This window comes from Aspergillus candidus, assembly GCF_002847045.1.
Source record: "Aspergillus candidus strain CBS 102.13 unplaced genomic scaffold BDW47scaffold_68, whole genome shotgun sequence".
NCBI classification, from domain to species: domain Eukaryota; kingdom Fungi; phylum Ascomycota; class Eurotiomycetes; order Eurotiales; family Aspergillaceae; genus Aspergillus; species Aspergillus candidus.
This window is the reverse complement of record NW_020194073.1, coordinates 107,630-125,875: the sequence shown is the minus strand read 5'-3', so window position 1 is coordinate 125,875 and position 18,246 is coordinate 107,630. Positions and strand designations below refer to the sequence as shown.

At 51.0% G+C, this 18,246-nt stretch overlaps 7 protein-coding genes across 7 annotated transcripts; 2 read left to right on the top strand and 5 right to left on the bottom strand.

The window, feature by feature from the left end:
• Positions 1–324: 324 nt before the first annotated feature.
• On the top strand, positions 325–2,696 carry flbA (developmental regulator FlbA; the record flags this gene model as incomplete). The annotated part of the gene is made up of 4 exons (XM_024816973.1): positions 325–1,032; positions 1,130–2,258; positions 2,309–2,496; positions 2,550–2,696. The coding sequence occupies 4 exons, from the start codon at positions 325–327 to the stop codon at positions 2,694–2,696; spliced, it is 2,172 nt and encodes a 723-aa protein (XP_024668222.1).
• Positions 2,697–3,183: 487 nt separating this feature from the next.
• Positions 3,184–3,538, top strand: BDW47DRAFT_112702 (uncharacterized protein). The gene has a single exon (XM_024814224.1). The coding sequence runs from the start codon at positions 3,203–3,205 to the stop codon at positions 3,497–3,499; it is 297 nt and encodes a 98-aa protein (XP_024668221.1). The 5' UTR covers positions 3,184–3,202; the 3' UTR covers positions 3,500–3,538.
• Positions 3,539–4,904: 1,366 nt separating this feature from the next.
• BDW47DRAFT_80398 (CDC73 C-terminal domain-containing protein) lies at positions 4,905–6,625 on the bottom strand. The gene is made up of 2 exons (XM_024819897.1): positions 5,848–6,625; positions 4,905–5,783 (listed from the first exon to the last, which is right to left on the bottom strand). The coding sequence occupies exons 1-2, from the start codon at positions 6,529–6,531 to the stop codon at positions 5,061–5,063; spliced, it is 1,407 nt and encodes a 468-aa protein (XP_024668220.1). The 5' UTR covers positions 6,532–6,625; the 3' UTR covers positions 4,905–5,060.
• Positions 6,626–7,046: 421 nt separating this feature from the next.
• Positions 7,047–7,585, bottom strand: BDW47DRAFT_112699 (uncharacterized protein). Its single transcript, XM_024814223.1, has one exon. The coding sequence runs from the start codon at positions 7,488–7,490 to the stop codon at positions 7,329–7,331; it is 162 nt and encodes a 53-aa protein (XP_024668219.1). The 5' UTR covers positions 7,491–7,585; the 3' UTR covers positions 7,047–7,328.
• Positions 7,586–7,670: 85 nt separating this feature from the next.
• BDW47DRAFT_120591 (putative PHD finger and SET domain protein) lies at positions 7,671–11,239 on the bottom strand (the record flags this gene model as incomplete). Its single annotated transcript, XM_024815509.1, has 4 exons — positions 7,671–7,709; positions 8,627–10,093; positions 10,124–11,035; positions 11,066–11,239. 4 exons carry the CDS (start codon positions 11,237–11,239, stop codon positions 7,671–7,673), a joined length of 2,592 nt encoding a protein of 863 aa, XP_024668218.1.
• A 3,129-nt stretch (positions 11,240–14,368) lies between these two features.
• Positions 14,369–16,350, bottom strand: BDW47DRAFT_80343 (putative proline permease). The gene has a single exon (XM_024819896.1). The coding sequence runs from the start codon at positions 16,056–16,058 to the stop codon at positions 14,610–14,612; it is 1,449 nt and encodes a 482-aa protein (XP_024668217.1). The 5' UTR covers positions 16,059–16,350; the 3' UTR covers positions 14,369–14,609.
• Positions 16,351–16,526: 176 nt separating this feature from the next.
• Positions 16,527–18,019, bottom strand: BDW47DRAFT_112695 (putative nuclear pore protein (SEH1)). Its single transcript, XM_024814222.1, has 3 exons — positions 17,712–18,019; positions 16,812–17,652; positions 16,527–16,743 (listed from the first exon to the last, which is right to left on the bottom strand). Exons 1-3 carry the CDS (start codon positions 17,895–17,897, stop codon positions 16,643–16,645), a joined length of 1,128 nt encoding a protein of 375 aa, XP_024668216.1. The 5' UTR covers positions 17,898–18,019; the 3' UTR covers positions 16,527–16,642.
• Between the last annotated feature and the right edge of the window lie 227 nt (positions 18,020–18,246).

Genomic DNA, 18,246 nt, shown 5'->3' with positions numbered 1-18,246 from the left:
TTTAAAAAAAAAGAAAAAGAAAAAGAAATAATAATATCTTTTATTCTCGTCATCATTTACTCACAACACTTCCCACACTCTTATTTCATCTGTTTCTTATTTTTATTTTTGTTTTATTTTATTTTATTTTAATTCCTCCCCTAAAAACTAAAAGGAAAAAAAAAAGAGAAATTAATTCACTTTCTCTTTTCCTTCTCCAATTTTTTATTCTATTTTATTTTAATTTTATTTTTACATACATACACCCATAACCCCCCTCATCTTTTTTTACACTTTACTACCCTTCCTCCCACTTACTTATCTGGTTCTGGTTCGCACTATTCAATGCCAACCATATCTTCCACTCTCGACCAAGGATCTCCTTCGTCCTCACATCTTCATTATCACCGCTCTCACCCTTCCCATTCTGCTAATAATCCCGACCCGGCCTACACCTCCCCGGTTGACCAACGTCCCCATACGTCTTCTTCCGCCTCATCCCTCCCTCCCTTCGCTCCCCCCGCCGCTATTCCTCCCTCTGTCACTCCCTCGACCGTAACCACCACTCCTGCCACCAAACCGAACGCCACCGGCTTCACCGGTTCAGTCATTGGTTCGATCTCGAGACGCAATCGCCGTTCCTTCGCTGCCCTCGCCCGCGAAAAGACCTCCAGCGCTCTCGCCAACCTCTCCGCCATCGGAGGTGCCACTACCAATTCCCCGCTCCGTCCGTCCGTGTCGTCGGGGAGCTTGACCAAGCACTCGCGTAAACCGTCTCAGGTCGGCTCTGGTGAGATCACAGGTGGAACGTCCTTTACCCCGCCTATATCCGACAGCCGCGCCAGCATTGAACATTCGACTGTCGTTCCCTTCGAATCCGCGACTAGCTTCACGACCCCGGCCGTGGGTGAACAATTCGATAGGCGCCGCCAAACCCTTCAGCATATCCCCTCATCTCTCGACCCAAAATTGCAAGTCGATTCTACGCCCAAGATGCATCAGACCTCCTCGCGCCTGTTGCGCATGACAGAAGATGATCGCCCCTTCACTAAGGTAAGAAATCCCATTCCCTGCCCGCGCTGCGAGTCCTCCCCCCGAGAATGATTTATATGGTGGCGAAGTCAGTCGCTAACTTGACTTTGTGCCGTAGGATTTTATGGACCTCTTCTCGACATTGATGGTCAGCTTGAAATTGGATTCGCATCGCGTACGGTTCACGAAATATGACCACTCGTTCACCTCCGAGGAGGCGATCAATAACCTCGGATCCCTCAAATTCTCCCAATCGAATCGGATGCCGGATCCGAAGGACCCCTCCCGGATCGTGACCACGACGACTACGACTACGTTCTCAATGGCGAAGGAGATGGCCCGCTCGGTGTGTCAGCGCTTTGTCGACGCTCGTTTTATCGAGTCGGTTGATGGCAAGGCGTCGGTCATCTTCCCGCTGAAAGGGGCGCTGTTCCAGCTTACCCCGAAAGGCATTAACATCTTGCAACGATTCTGCCAGCGAAATGGAATCACCGCTCGCCATGTGATCGACGTGTTGGAATCGCCGCGGAACACCATGCAACTGGTCAACCTGGAACGCGACTCGGAGACCGACAAGCTGTCGCATGATCGGGCAACCATTGAGGTCATTTTCCGTCGGTTTGCCGGCCAGGACGGGCCCAATGTCAAGAGTAGTACCTCGAGCTCCGATTCGGACTCGTTGAGCGATTATTCCAACGGGTTGGTAGGTGTCAAGATGGCCAAGGAACGTAAGATCAACGATCGGATCGTTGCCAATACCTTCCACGGGAAGGCCGCGGTTGATTGGCTGATGGATTGCTCGACGACCATCGAGCGCCGGGAAACCGTGCTGATTGCGGAACTTTTCGTTAAATACGGGTTAATCACCACGCTGCAAGAGGACAAGTCGATTCCCTTGCCCGATAACTCGATCGTCGCCTTCCAGAATTCCAAGAACGCCATTTACGGAATTAGCGAACGCGGCCAGCGCGTATGTGGATGGATCGCCAGGGAAAAGCCACGTGACACTACGACTTACGACAGCCGTGGTATCCCGAGAGACTCCAACAATGCGAGACTGAACCACATCCTTCACGATCCTGCCCTACGACTCCTGTTCCGTGAATTCCTGCGCTTCTCGCTCTGTGAAGAGAACTTGTCCTTTTATTTGGACGTGTCCGAATTTACCTCGACCTACCACAAGGCGGACAAGGTCGGCACATTCAAGAAAGCGGATTCGGTCCGGGAGACCCTGGCTGCAGCATATGGTAAGCTCATTGGCGATAAGCACATTCCAAATCTTTGCTAACCAAATAAGGTCTTTACAATGCCTTCTTGGCTCCTGGCTCGCCCTGCGAACTCAACATCGATCACGCATTGCGCAACAGTCTGGCCGGCCGCATGACCAAGGCCGTGGGCGATGATGAATCGATGCTTAAGAGTCTGCAGGAAGTGGTTCATCTGTTTGAGATGGCTCAGACCTCGGTCTTCAAGTTGATGTCTAGCGTAAGTACTCCAATTACCGAACACACCGGATGTACAAGTCTATTGCCGAATAGGACTCCGTGCCGAAGTTCTTGCGGGATCCCAAGTACGCCGTCGTTCTCCAAGAACACGACGTGGATTTAATAGGCGCTACGAGATCGTACTCGCCGACACAGGCGCCGATCCCGGAACGCTCTATGAGCCGGTCGGCGCGGCCTTAAAGCCTGCGATCATGCAACATGGCCGCTCTTCAATACTGTCAACCAGACGTTGACCCGGTGACCCAGTTACCGACGATATGAGCCGTCCGCTATCCTGGGAGTGTTCAGTTTCAACGGCCACACTTCCTGCGGTAAAAACGACGTGTTTCCACGCCTACGGACACTCGCCTTATACATATTCCCTTGGCGGCGGGATTTCTTTGGCAATCTCGTTTGTAACCAAGGTATCATGACCGATGAAGGACGTTACGATCTATGGATCATGTGATAGAGATGGTTGATGGAAAAAATCTTCCAGACTACACTTTCTTTTTTTTCTTTTCTCTTTTTCATCTCCTTTCTCCGTTTCTATACATTTTCAAAAACTCCACGTCTTTCGTCGATACACGGATGACGAACGTGGAGATGGAGGCTGAGGTACGACAGTTTACCAGCATTAGAGAGGCGTTCATTTGTCATTTCACTTTCTTTTTTTTTTTTCTTTTTTTTTTTCTTTTTTTTCTTGCATGCATGATTCAAGACTTTTCTTTCGTTTTTTTTCCCCATTTTCCTTATCTCCTTTCCATTATTTCACATCAACTCTCCATATGTCATGTTTGTCTGCATTTTTGTGCGCTCCTGCCATGTGTCTTCTGTCTGTCTGCATATCAAGCATAGCTTTTGCGCGTCTACTTCTCATTTGTGTTTTCGTTCAGCATTTTCGAGGATTCAGCGAATACATATGTATATTCATCTGCCCTTTGAAGTTCTGGCACTTTTTTCTTCTGGTTCTTTCTCTCGGGGCAGTATCGAATGGAAAATAGATACAGAGCAATAAACAACAATAAACAATCACGCTAGTCTCTCTTTCACTCGGTAGATAGTAAGCAGTCAGTAGTATGCTTGCGACAGGTACAGTACCTACCTACCTACCTACCTACCTACCTCCTACCTAACAAGGTACCCAACAATCTCTACCCAGTCAGCTAGCTACGTAGTCAAGTAGTTAGAAGTTGCATGTCTCACAACCCCAGCAACCAACTACGTAACTAGCAGGTAACCAAGCATCCCAACCCAACCCCAAACGGAAACCAGATCCCAAACGAATCATCATTACTCCCCCTCGCACGGACCTTGGAGAGGGCGGGGGGTGTCGAATCTGGAGGGTCGGACTACGGAAATAAGAGGAGGGGGTATTTCTCGGCGCGCCAAACCTCTCGAAGGATGCATGCAGGATGACCCGGGTAAGTTAGTCAGTTACTTAGCATGGTGAGGGGAAGCTAAAGCTAGCTAGAGCTTGAAACACATGGCGACCACGTGTTGGGGGCTTTTGCCAGTTATAGTTAGTTTAGTTGGAATTGGTCATGATTTATCAGCTGGATTATAGTTTTACTAGTTTAGTGGTCAACTGGATAGTTCACTACCTCTGGCTAGGGTAAGAGTAAGTAAGGTGAGTTGGGAAGACTAGGTCTGGTGGGTGTTGTTTGGGTTGGGATGGGGTTCGGTTTCGTCTAGTATACCTTAGGTACTAAGTTGGTTATACTAGGTGGAGAGAGAGACAATAGATCGAGGTAAATATCGAGAAAAAAAGAAAGAAAAGGAAAAAGATAACATCAGATCATGCCGAAACAGATGGATTAAGATAATCCAAAACAACGCATACTCAACAGGGTAGATAAAAATTGGCCATGTACTTACCTAGGTAGTTCACCTTACTATAGGTAACTGTCTAACTCACTATCTGCAAATTCACTTTTGGTTAGTGCTTTGTCAGGGCACGTTCTGTTAACTGACTAGTTAGAGAGTTACCAAGCCTTGATTGGCTTTATTTTGTGAATGTCGTCTCGGGTTAGGTCGTTAGCAGTTTTGTAGGCTTTCTTTGTGGCTTTGTGACTCTGTAGATTGACTGGGAATTGTAGGCATTATGATAGTTAAACAGAGACCATGTATTTCTATCTATCAAGGGTAGATAGGTAGGTAGCGTATGCTATCTAATCATGTCCTGAAAATGTTCTATTAATCACTATGCAGATCAAATTTAAAACCCATCTAGTTAAAACGCCAAAACATAGAAATCATGGATAAACAGAAACAAGAAACAAGAAACGTTATCTCTACCCGTTCTCGTCCGCATAGAGCATTTGGTTGAGTTGACGGTGGTAATTTTGACTGCAGGATACAGGCTTGAATTTTATTGAATACGAACCAGCTCCGAATTCAAAGAGATTGATACTAGGTAGTTATCCCACGCCGCATTCCATGCCCTTCCATACTGTACGTGAGACCACAATGAGGTAGAATAATATACAAACCGATAGCAGAGCAAAGAATCACTGTGAAATAGGCTCAAGACGTCACGTTATGTTATGCTGATGAAAAGATAGATTACTTCGACCCCCACCCCCGCAGCTTCATCCCCTCCTCAATAGCAGTCCAGATGCCCTCGACGATTTCCCGATCCCGCCACCGGCCCGCACCCTGCGTAGCACCCTTCTCGTCCCACCGCTCGACGCCAAAGCTCTGCACGCCGCGTCCCCACCCGCGGACTTCCCGCGGGGTTTCCTCGCCGCGCCAGCCGACGTAGATACCGGTGGCGTGCTTGAACAGCTCTGGGGGCGAGGTCCACTTGTAGGACTTGAACTGCCAGGTTTGGCCGGTGGTGAAGACGGCGACGAGCCGGCTCCAGTAGTCCGGGCGGAAGTTGGCGGTGCTGTCGACGAGGATGAAGCGGGTGGGTTTTCTGGATGGGCCGACAGCGCGCGATGTGGAGCTGGATGGGTCGGAGAGGGTGCGCAGCGGCCGGGAGATGTAGAGGATGTTGGAGCTGGGCATGGAGAGGGTGGGGTGGTCGGGGGGCACGAAGACGCCGTCTTGGAGGAAGGACCGCACGTTGGACATGCGGATGAGGGATGAGGCGGAGGGCGAGAGGAGGATGATGGGGTCTTGGGTCTTGGAGCTGCCCTTTCGGGGTTGCGAGAGACCTGCGGATGGGGCGGGCACCATTGCTTGTGGTTTCGTGCCGGGCTTGGTGCCTGGGGGGTATTGGCCGGTGCGCGAGCGATTTCGTCCAAGGAACGTCTCGGCCGTTTTGCGGACATGCGAGAAGTCCTGAAAAGAATTGTCAGTCTGAGCAGCTGGACGGAATGGCCCACAAGAGAGAGGCTCAACTTACTGTCGGCTTGATGCCCCGTAGTACACTATTGCGATCCCCCATCTTGCGCTCGCCATTATAAATCTCCTGCAACCTCGGATCAATCACCTTAGCCGCCCGTCCATGCTGAGCACCCCCCGCCTGCGCAGTCGCACCCGGCGCACTCGGCACGGCAGAGACACCCCCCGCAGCGCCGGAGGCAATATTAGCGGAAGCCTGAGCCTGAGCCGCGGCCGAAGCAGCCGCCGCAGCAGAGACGCCCTCCAAGGGCTTGATGTACTCGCTGTCGTCGGAGGCGCCCTCAAGCCAGGTGATCAAGTCGAGGCGCTCGACGAAGACCAGGTTCTGGACCTTCTCCTCCTCGTCCTCTCCATCTTTGCGCTCCTTTTGCTTGAGCGACTCGTTCAATTCCTGCGCGGAGGCGATGTATTCGGGGATCGCGACGTCCTTTTTCTGCCACGCGAAGAAGATACTGCGTAGGTCGACGGCGGAGTCGGAGGAGGCGGAGACGAAGCGGGTGGGGGTGGATAATGGGATGGAGTGCGGGAGGGGGTTTTGGAAGTAGAGATGGGTGGCTTTTGCGAGGTCGTCGGTGGCACTTTGCTCTGAGAGTTCGGGGGAGGTTGTCGGGGTGGGAAGGCTTCCCGCTGCGATGGCCCGGCGAAGGGCTAGCAGGGGATCTTGGAGGGATGGATCGTTGGCCATGGTGATGATGGTGGATGAACTTGGGGCGGGGATCACCACTACTCTGAATTATTGTCCAGAATAGGGTGGGTGGAAGAGATATAGGGTGACGATCGTCGGATGGAAGCTGAAGCTGGCGCAGATTGCGCTGAGTCGCGCAGTCGAGGATCCGACGGGTGCACGTGACCTGGCGTTGATCGTCGCCCGCGTACAATCGTCAGTATCAGACTTCAACACGTTTCCCGATTCATAGATCGTGTCCAATACGGTCCTCCTTGAATTCTTTGACTGGTCAGAACCCACAGCAAACAGCGCTAGAAGTCATCCTTCGGCGAAGTATGCATGGACAAGACTGTCAGCCTCTAGATTCACATGAACAGGTTGACCTAAGATATCCTCGAACAATATCATAAAGGGAAGAGAGAGTCAAATTAACCCACCGCTTACAAGGTCCCAATCTAACATACCGCACTTCATTCTATCCCCAGACGATCAAGTCTCCCGCCGCGACAACCTATCATAAACCCGAATATCATCCATAGTCTAGCCCTCTACGAACGAACAACCCCTATCTCACCACTTCTTTCCCATCAAGTATCCGTACATCTTACAAATTCCTTCACTCAAACAGTCTATACCCAAGCTATCAACACCATCAAGGTCTCTCTCTCTCTCTCTCTTACCAAGCCTCTCACGGCCTTCTCCCATCAAAATTCATACAAACCATCAGTACACCAGAAACAACCATGATTACCTCCCCACCCAACTAAACCAACTAAACCCATATATCCATACTACTTACCCACTGTTCAAGACTATCAATCACAACAGAAAACAGAAAACAGAAAACAGAAAACAGAAAACCGCAAGACTCCACACGAATCATCCAACACACTACAAACTACAAGTAAACCATTGCAGACTGTCATCACAGCAAAAACACAGAGACAGAGATACATAGAATAGAACCCAAAGCCCATGATACAGCTGACTAGCTAGCCAGTCAATCTTTGCTGTACGAATTTTCCAGCAGAGTTCAAAGATGAGATTGTTGGTCTGTAATGCAAGGATAGTCACTTCACGTCAAACGTAATAGTTCCCGGATGGAAGGATAGATAGATAGATAGATAAGTGTACGTCAAAGGTTATGACATAGGTCATCAATCGAGATCGTGATTGCGGCTGGCGCTGCGACGTGACTACTACGTAGCATACAGAGGTGCATTGGGATGTTTTTAGTGTAGTAGATGTTTCCTTTCTTCCACTACTACGTAAATCGCGACGTATCTGATCCACACATGTCCTGAACTGAACCATATCACAGCGTCTATCAGTACGGAGTACACGTGACAGATAGACAGACAGACAGTAACTAGTAACACGGACCGCTACTTTATTTCTCCAGACTGTCCGTAACTAGATAGTAGATACTAGGGTCATAATGACCTCATGAGGCTCTTCCAGTGGACCACAATATGAGTAAACAAGGAAAGGAAAGACAATTGGCGATCATTACTCGTCATATTCGAGTTAACTACCTCATACTCGTGTTACTACCCTGCCCAAACAAGCTGAAGCCTCGGCATAGAACAGCCTAACAGTAAGTGAATAAGAACAAAAAAAAAGGAATAGAAAATAAAGGCTAATAAAGACAAATCATGAAGGGAATGCTGCACGAGGTAGACCTCAAGGTCCACCCCAAAAAAAAAAAAAAAAAAGCCAGACCCTAGCACACACTCCTACCTTAAGAGTATTTTCGTAACCCATCACCCTTTTCACACGCCATATACGCCTTTTCTCGAACCAAGCTTCGGTTCCCGAACTCACGGTTGAACGCCATATTCCACCGGATACAGAGTCAAGATGGAAAAAAAAATAATAATAATAATAAAAGAAACAAAGATGACGAAAAATTGGTTTCACATAGAGAAGATATCAGAAGAGAGATCTGCCGGATAGCCCCAGGACCGGCTCACGTGATCGGGACGTGGCTAGAGGCGTCCTTCATCACCACGTTTGGTGAGTGAGGATTCTCCGGCTTAGGCACCCCTAACACAGGAGGAGCCTTGTCGTCCGGGCGCGGAGAATTGCCGACCGCGTGTGCATCGCGATCGACCGAGGGTTGACTAGGCGGGGACTGCTGTGGAAGCGTCGAGGTGGCCTGGGCTTGGGTCTTCTCCGATGTAGGGGTTGATAGTGTCCCTCTCCGGATTAGGTAATCGCCCAGGCTGAGCTTCTTCTTCACCGGACTGGGCGCCGTGATGCCAGGTCCAGGGGTGGTGGGATTAGGATGTGACGAGTCGAGGGTAGATGGCGGGGACATGCCGGTGGATGCTGTAGCGGAGCCTGGACTGCTGGCGGAATGGACAGAGGGAGCCGCTGGGGGAGGAAGAGAGACCCGTAGGTTGGCACCAAAGTTACTCATGTTCTTCCCAGGTATTCGACTATTATGAGCCGCGGTCGATGGCCACGGCGGAGGGGCTGGTGGCTTGGTAGAGCTCCGCGCGGACAATGGCGAGGAGTCTGCCTCTTGCCCGACGGATCGAATGGACGACGTCCCTGCGGAAGAGCCGAGATCCTTCATATCCACATCTTTGTCCCCCCGTGCACTAGGGGTGGTAACCGTAGGCGGCACGTGATGAGGACTGAGAGAGGATGGGGAGGCCAGCGGCGCACTTGGGGAAACTGGTGACCGTTGGCAAACCTGCTCTAAACGCACGCGATCGGAATAGCATCGTTTCAACAGTCGTTGAGTCAGTGGAACGAAACTAGATCGACGAGGCGTCGACAGCGCAGATGTGGGGGTGGTCGGGGGTAATCCTGCATTGTTATCCACCTCGGTCTGGATAGCCGAATCCACATACTGCTGAGGACTCCCCCCATGGCGACCGGAAGGAGTGCTAGGGCCGGATGCTCTCCGTGGGGAGCCATGACGTGCGAACAACCCCGGAGACGGACCGGACGACGGCGAATAGGACTGACGATCACGCATGCCCGGCTGAGTGGCTGATGTTTGGAGGGACGGCCCGCTGACCCGTTTCCTTCGTTTGTGGGACGCTTGTTGATTCTGCTCCAACTGTTGAAACTTCTTTTCCGCGGCCGCGATCTTGCGCTTTTCCCGTGCCGACAGCTCCGACTCGCCGAAGCCCGAGCCATCATGCGTGGGCAACGTGGGGGTGAGATCGCGACTGTGTGTTTGACCGCGGACCGAGTCGGACGTCGAACGACTGTCCGCCTGGTCATCGTCGTCGGCATTCTTGGTCATCTCACTGCCGGCACGACTATTACTGGCCGCAGGCGAGATGTTGGATGATTTGATCTTGGGCTTCTTCCGCTTGGTACCGGCAGACTTGGAGTCTAGCGCCTTGGGATGTCGCCGCCGATCCACGCTCGACAGCAAGCAGTTGGGGGGCGGAACGCAGGCGCACCCGCCGAAATGGGCCAGCACATTGCTGATGCAGATGGCGGCCGCGTCCTGTGCCGACTCACTGGTTTCCTGCTTAACGAGGCCATTGGTCGATTCAAACAGCTGAGGATCTAGGTACCACATGGCGGTAATCTCGGAGCCGGGCGGGATGTCTTCCTTCGCGACAAAACAGAAATGGTATTCTACCTCGTTCGTAATATAGGTCTTCATCGTGACATTGGGGCGACAAGAGCGCCGTACAAAACGAAGAGTGCTCCCTTCGTGCCGACTATCAATGTAGATCGGCAACTGCGGGTGAAAGAACACAAAGGGTTCGGGGTGCCGGAGCTCCTGCCAACGATTGCCGGGATCGAGACAGTAATCGCGCAGGAGTCCGATCTTGCCGGTGATCTCACCTACGATCTGATCTTTGCCCACGGGATCCCGGGTCTTGAGGATCTTCCAGGTGGGTTGTCGGCCATCGACCTCGAGACCAGGGTCCGTGATCGAGTCGATGGACAACTCGGGCCAGCGACCCCGGTCCAGGGCGGCGTCCGACCAAGTGAAGATGTCCTGCGCCGACCGACCGTTGGTCACATTCGCCAGCGCCTCCGGCTTGGTCACCCACGATGCCAGATCCGCAGCAAGAGGGAGGTTGACGAAGAGATTGCTATCCATGTGCGAATACCCCTGGTCGCGATCATAGAGATGCAGGAAGTCACTGGAATACAGGGGGATCAGAGGACCCGAGGGTTTGATCGGACTCATCGACGACCCGCCCCGCTTGCGCCCGTCGGGCGCGAGAGAGGGGAGGCCAGACATGGAACTGACCGACCCGGAGGGGCGATGGTTCGTCTTGGACTTCTTCGCGGGTGGTGGATCACGGGTCCCCGACTCCGATCGGTGGTGGAACCCATTGGCCTGATCCCCGTGATCTTTTGGTTTCTTCTTGTGGCTCTTGGTCCCGGAGCGTTTGGTTTTCCGGTCACCGCCGTCGCTCTGCTCCCTACGCCGCCGTTGCCGTTCTGTGGCGCGCCGGCTGTCCACCAATCGGGGCTCGCAATCCACGCAATTGTGAACCTCCGGCACGCGCTGATCAGGGTAGTAGCAGTCTATGTGCTGCCAGGTCTCACACCCTTCGCAAAAGACCGTATTTCCATCGTCATCTTCGAAGGCACAGATGCATTTGATGGTATACGGCTCCTCTTCAGGGGCGGCAGAGTCCGATACGGCGCCGTTGAGGGCAGGTGAGTTCAAGGGGGCGGTGACCGGGCGAGGCTCCGTGGTTGGATGCGTGATGGCGACTGGGGAGGTATCTGTCATAATCCGACAAGATACCCCCTCTCAGGCAAGGTAAATAGAAGCGCAGACTAGGTTTGAAGGAGAGAAACTTTTCAGTATGACCTTTCAAGCACGACACGCATGTCAACCGTCGGCTTCTGACAACCGTATCCTGACAGGGCTCCTCACGGAGGATGAGCGACAAGGGGTGGGCACACAGAGATGGCCAGTAGGGAATAACCGTGCAACCAAGACGAGAAAAAAAAGAAAGAAGAACGATCCCAGAATGTCTTCCCTGCTAATCGAGGACACGACGAGTATCGAAACCAGAGTTTGCGAACGAAAAAGGCGACGCTTGAAGCCTCAATAAAGCCTTGTACCTCGGTGGCGCGTGCGACCGGGGGAAAGAAGTGTATAAAGGGTCGAAGGTCGATGAACGTCAAGGGACGGGTGAGACTCGAATCGCATGGAGGAAAGGCCGAGGATGGAAGTTGGCGAGGTCGATGGAGGACGAGGGACTGGTCAGGTCGAGAAGGGTCAGGCGATGGTAGGGATTCGAGGACCGGTCGAGAGGACGAGACGAAGCAATGAGCAATGAAGAAGAAGACAATCAGGGGAGAAGGATAATTAAAGAAGAAAGGATGGCAATCCAAGGATAGGCGAGAGGATTAAAAGATGAAGAAAGAGGAAGTGGAGCCAAAAGGGTGAAGGTAAGAAGAGGAGATAAAATGGTAGGGAGAGGAAGAGAAGAGAAGGAGAGAAGAGAAGAGAGGGCGAGCGAAAGCAAGAGCAAGAGAGGAAGAGAGAGAGAGAGAGAGGAGAGAGGCTAAAGCCACGGATGGTCCATTCAAGCGGCGCGTCCCAGACCCAGAGAGAAATAGGAAAAGCGTGGAATTTTTTTTCCCACCCGCTCTTGCTTGCTCCCGGAGCAGTAAGTAAATGGGGAAGACAGAGAGGGGGGATGGAAGGTGGAAGGGAAGGGAAGGGAAAGAATGGAAACTTGCGCCCCCTTTTAATTATGATTTTTTAATTTTTTTCACCATGATCTGGATTTGGTGATGGGAAGCCAGAGTGAATCTCCAAAAGAATAATGAGAGGGGCAAAGGAGAGGGGACATACTAGAGTAGAGATAGACAAGGCAATCTGTCGTCAAGGAATGGATTGTTAGTCTCGAGGGGGGAGGGGAGAATGAGCAACCTCAGGCCGGAACAGCAGCAGCCATCATACTTTTCTCTTTCTTTCTTTTTTTTTTTTTTTTTTCCTTTTCTTTCCTCGACGGAAACGAACGGGGGAAGCCTCAGGTCTCAGGCCGCAGGCCGCCCACATAAAGAAATTGCCTGGTTGGGTTAGTGCCAGAAAAGGACGCTTGACTGTTTTCGGCCGTGATTGATGCCCCAGGACCCCAGCAGGCAGCGACCGTGCCAAGACCCCATTTCAGGCATAGCGGCATCATGTGAGCAACAAGCGAGGAAACCATGGGTGAATGGAGAGAGAGAGTGAGAGTGAGAGAGTATGAAGGAGGATGGGAGTGGGGGTGGATTCCGACATCAGTTGATATGTCGATGATCACTGAGTCCTGATCACCTGCGGAAGGAGAATACCAGACCACAACCAGGAACCAACTCCCTGCCCGTTTTGTCTCGGGTTGATTAGATCCTCTGGTAGTCATCTCCAGGACTATGCAGAGGGGAAACAACTCGCCTGCAAGAGGCCAGTAACACCAACAGGGACCATGCATGTACCCTGACGGGAACGAAGCAGGGTTCCAAATCATCTGAAAAGTAGGTCGAAAGACGAAGACCCAACGGGTGGCAAAAAACAATAAAGAAGAGGGGAAATATTAGTAGGCATCAAGTGATGGTGATTAGTAGATGAGCAAAATCAAGATGAGCAAAAATGGAAGATATCGCTGGCCGTATTTCAGGCCAACGTCGGGTGGGCCCAGCTGGGCGGGTAGCGGTCAGATGGCAGACATTAAGAACGTGGTTAACCCGTATGATGGGAGATAAAAAAAAAAAAAAAAGAAAAGAAAAAGATGGAAAAATGAAGGCATTGGTGAAGGGTGAGAAAAGAGGTGAGAGGAGTACTCCGTAGAGGGAGCGGTGTTGCTATGGCAGTAGGCAAAAATCAGACCCGAGGAAGATTAGAAAGGCCCCCGTCCGTACGCCGCCCATGGGATCAGAAGAGAATGGGGTGAAGACAGAAATCTCGACAGGTATCTGAATAATGCCGCCTTATTAAAAAAAAAAACAAAAACAGGAATGGCAACTGGGGAGCTTCCTCTAAAGAGAAGGAGAGAAAGGGCATTTGGGAGATATGGTGAGATGTTTGTTTGCCAGGGTAGGGCGAAAGTGAGGTGGGTAAGAGGGGTGAGGCAGGGGAGTAACAGATAAAACCCAGAGTCACCAGACAAAGGTTGCATTCACCTAGAAGAGTGTATAATCTGATCATGAAGGGGAAAGAGAAAAAGACACAGAGAAGAAAAGAAAGAAGAGCATGTCAACTTAGGGGCGGAAAAGGGAAGGGGAAAAATCAGAGGGGAGAAGAGGGAGTGAGGGAGTGAGGGAGTAATGAGTGGGTAGGGAAAGTGGTAAGTAAAGTGACGAGGCGGACGCCTAATAATGATGGTATCAGTATTAGCACAGGCTGAACTCCAGTCCATGCTACAGATTGCCATTCTGGTCAAAGCAAAAGACTGACCGACCAAAAGACTGACCGACCCAACTGCAAGTGATGGCAGAAGAGTAAAAACGCAAACCCTCAGGCTGGAGGGGGAAGGAAAGACAGGCAATCGAATGGACAGGGTTCCTACTCTTCCTATATATTAATTTAATTACAACAGGCTAATACTTCCCAATTTTCCCAAACGTTATTTATTCTGTTATGTTTCGACGGGGTTTTCCCACGGGTTTAAAGGTCCTTTTTTTACTAACTAACTAGTGCCCAAAAAGGTTCCATGTTAGGGGCTGATAGATTTCCGTACGTGGCAAATGGGAAAAAATACGTACTAGTCGAATAGTTTGGGCCCTTTGCCTGAGGCATATCCCATGGTCGGACCAGCAGAACATTGTCGACATAACATTGAACGTCGGATGTCACTTGATTTTCTGTTTCTACCGTTCTTTCAATCCATCTTACAGGAGAATGGTGTCTATCTTAATTGGCGCTGTCTTTGGCCTTTAGAGCGAGAATACCGTGATCTATATAGATAGATCCGCGCCACATTTTGTCCTATCAACCTTGATAGTAAAGAAATACTGTAGAGAACCGCGTGTTGATTAGGAGCGTGTTTAGCAGGATAAGAAGAGACACAATGTGTATATGCAGCGGCTGCTTTGGGACCACCCGACACGCCGGTAGCTGATCCCCAGACCTGGTGTCTGCCTCGACACTCACCGAATCGTCGACTGCCTCACGGCCTTGTCCCACTCCGTTCAGTCGCATCAGTCCGCTTCTCAATATCAACAGCATTCCCTTTCCGTCGGAAATCTCGCCATGTGGTGACGGTAGCATTCAGAAAATGTCCCGAATAAAGAAGGACGAAGACAGCGAGCCCCATGTAGGCAGGGATGGACTCCGTCGTGGGCAGGGGACACGGCGCGGCGATGGTAAGCGTATTCGCGAGAGACAGCAGTAAGCAGACGACTATCCCAAAGTAAGTCCCGTAGGGTTGAATCCATGACTGGTGAACGGATGTAAACCCTTGCGCTTTGGTGGTCCGCCGGAACAGGAGGTAGACGATACACCAGGACATCCACGAGATATAACCGGAGGTCGTTATGAAAAACATGAGCCAATTATAGACAAGAGAGCTGGGCTCTCCTGCGGACAGAAAGGCGAGAGACGAGAACGCTGCAGACGCGGCAATCGACACATGCGGCACGCCCCAGGTAGCTCGAGCTTTGAAAACCGTAGGTGCATGCCCTGCCTCGGCCAGTGAACACAGCGTTCGTGAAGAAAGATAGAGAAACGAGCGTCCAGAAGCCACCGATGATAAGAATATTAGCCCTGTTGCTATCATAGACAATGCTGGGGTACCGATCCTTCCTACACCGATAATGTACGGTGACGAACCCGCACCGAGACCATTATTTGTTAAGCGCGGTTCGTCGTAGGGGCTCATCACACCGATGGCTACCACGCTGAGGGTGTAGAGCAAGGAGTGGATCATACTAGTTGTCGTGGAAGAACGGAGGATGTTGTATTTTGATTCGGATACTTCTTGCTCAGCTCTCTGGACGATCAGTTCCGGGGTGAAAATGAAGGACACGGTGCTGTAGACAAGACACTGGACGAGACCCAAAAACCGACCCAAAGAGTCACCAGTGGTATATTCGTGCATCGCGCCGGGGTTACGCCAATAGTGGAATCCTCCGGCGGGCGATCCAGGGAAGCTGGCCAACACGAGCGACAAAATCACAAGCCCCACCGTCGTGAAAAGCTTCAATCCGGTGAACATAACCTCGGATCTTTTGAACAGCCTCTCGGGAAGTAGATTGAAACCCGATATGACAAGACAGACGATGGCCACACGCAAGGCGACCTGGGCGCCGGGATCCCAAAGACCGATGTTGACCATTGCGTTAGTGATTTCGAAAGGGACCATCAAGGCGAAGGAGTACCAGCGAAGGTAGCCTAGCGCAAAGCCCAGATGGCTCCATCCATATTGGTATGTGTGTGTTACCGCAGTGCCATCGTCAGCGGGCATATGCGCTGCGACTTCAGCAATGGCCGTTGTGAGACAGTACACCAGGACAGATATGAATATGTAGGATATAAGGAGGGAGAGCGGACCCCCGGCCGCCAGAGCTGGACCGGACCCAATAAACAGGCCTGTTCCGAGGGTAGGGCCGACAATCATGATGGAGACTTGAGAATAATAGTGTCCAAGGAGTCCATAAGGATGCGAAAAAAGAGAGACTGGGGAGGATATACCACCATACAACAGGAGGTTATAAAGGTGGGAACCATAGCCAGTGTAGAAACAGCAATTTGGTGTTCAAGAACAGCACGAGATTGTCGCTACTTCCTCAGTAAGGATGTGGTGCACAGGCGATGATGTAAGGTAGTCCTTCCTTTACTGCAGCAACGAGACCGAAAGGCGAGAGAAGGAGGAAAGAAGGAAAAGACAAAAAACAGAGAGTAAAAAGCCAATCATTTCGCGGGTTTAAAGCCAAACGAGCAAATCTTGAAGGTTTCGAGTTTAAGTAGATATAGCAAGCAGGAATGGGTATAATCAATGTCTACCAAACAAAACAACGAGATAGACCCATACCCGTCATAGGCCACTGCAACAACGCCCATAGGTACGAATACCCAGAGAGTAAAGAAAAAAAAAAAAACGGATCCTTGTAAGACACTAACACCATAAACCATGTAAGTCGGGAAAGGCATATTTTGCCGACTGCCGATTATCGTCCCATTGAAAGTGTTTTCAGCCACATTCTAGGCCATGTCAGTCTCGGCATACTCAAGCCATTCGCCAGACAGCGATTTCTTCCAGAACCGCACAACACCATCGTCACCGGATGAGATGAGACAGTCACCTATTTACAATATTAGGTTGGTTGATCATCCCTCGCTTTTCATTATCTAGGGACACACTAAGACTTACCGGCATATGAGAACCCGACTTGCCAGACATCCAGATGCTTACTGTCAATACAAGCCACAAGTTTTGATGTATGCTTGAACTGCGAATCCCCCCCTGTGGAGCGACTAGACATAGACATCGGTGCGCGACTAGCCAGTGCCGAACCAATCCCTGATTGCGTTGTTGCACGGACCGACGGTGATTGCGCAGCAGGCTGCACATGCTTGTCGTTATTTGCATTTTGAGACCCACTGCTCGATATTGAAGTATATACTTCAAAGATTCGAACGAAACCATCCTTGCACCCACTGGCAATGAGATCATACCCCCGAACTGACCCATTGGCCCAAGAGATGTCTCGTACAAGACCACCATGACCGCTCAACTCTATAGCGTGGTAAAAGCGACGATTGGCATCGGTGCGGTACACCTTCACACTATCCATGGCAGCCACCACGAGAGACAGACTTTTGCGATCCCAAGAAGGCAGCACCGAGTGTGTAATATCAGTCGGATCATGGTGGAATTGTACCTTGAAGCTTGTTTCCTCCCCTCTCTGAGGCGCACTGCACACCCGAAACTCGTCAAGGGGCTGCCAGTCTGCAAGAGTATCCGGACTGACGGGCTCCATGACAATCAAATAGCCATCTCGCGTAATTACAGCAAGCCAGGTCTCTAGGTCAATGTTTCGAAAGTCAATCGAAACAAACGGATGCCGCTGTGGGGCTGTCATTCGGAAGATGGACCTGAAACGCCTGCCCGAGTGTGGGGGTTGCGTGACATCTTCTTGCCATATCTTGCATTTCATGTCTTCACCTACAGTGCCAATATGCTGTCCCGTAAATGGCCCATTCCATGCTGCCTAGTGGAAGTTAGATCAGAACGAAGAACAACGTTAGTGGAAATGGCTTTTCTGCTCACATCACGAATCTCAGCATCATGAGCACGCCATGTATCAGTCAGCTGCCATTGGCCATCCTTCTGATCCCACACCTTCATCCGGTGGTCCGAAGAAGCCGTGACAATGCGATTTCCATAGAAATTGAACTTTGTAACCAGTACCAAGTCGCGATGACCGGCATCGAAATCGGCGAACCCAGACGCCATTCCGAGCCGCCTGGGTGTTTCCAAACAACTGTTTCCCGCGACCAGACTTAGCTGTGCATCTATGGCATCTAAAGGGCAACGAGACACGTAGTTTCGAGCTTACTAGCCACAGACAGTTCAAAGTTGATTGTGATGGCTCCTGTCCATGCGCGAAGATCAATATGTATTCCTTTACATGTGAAGCGCGCCGCGCATTAATGCGCCTGGCTAGTGAAGATTACATAACACACTACCTCCACTATTCCGCTCTAGGGAAACTGTTGACGTCGGTGCCTCGGGCACCGTTTGCAGGCTACTTACCGCCTGATCCGGCGGTCAGGTCTATTCGGCAGAACGGCATTATACTGCC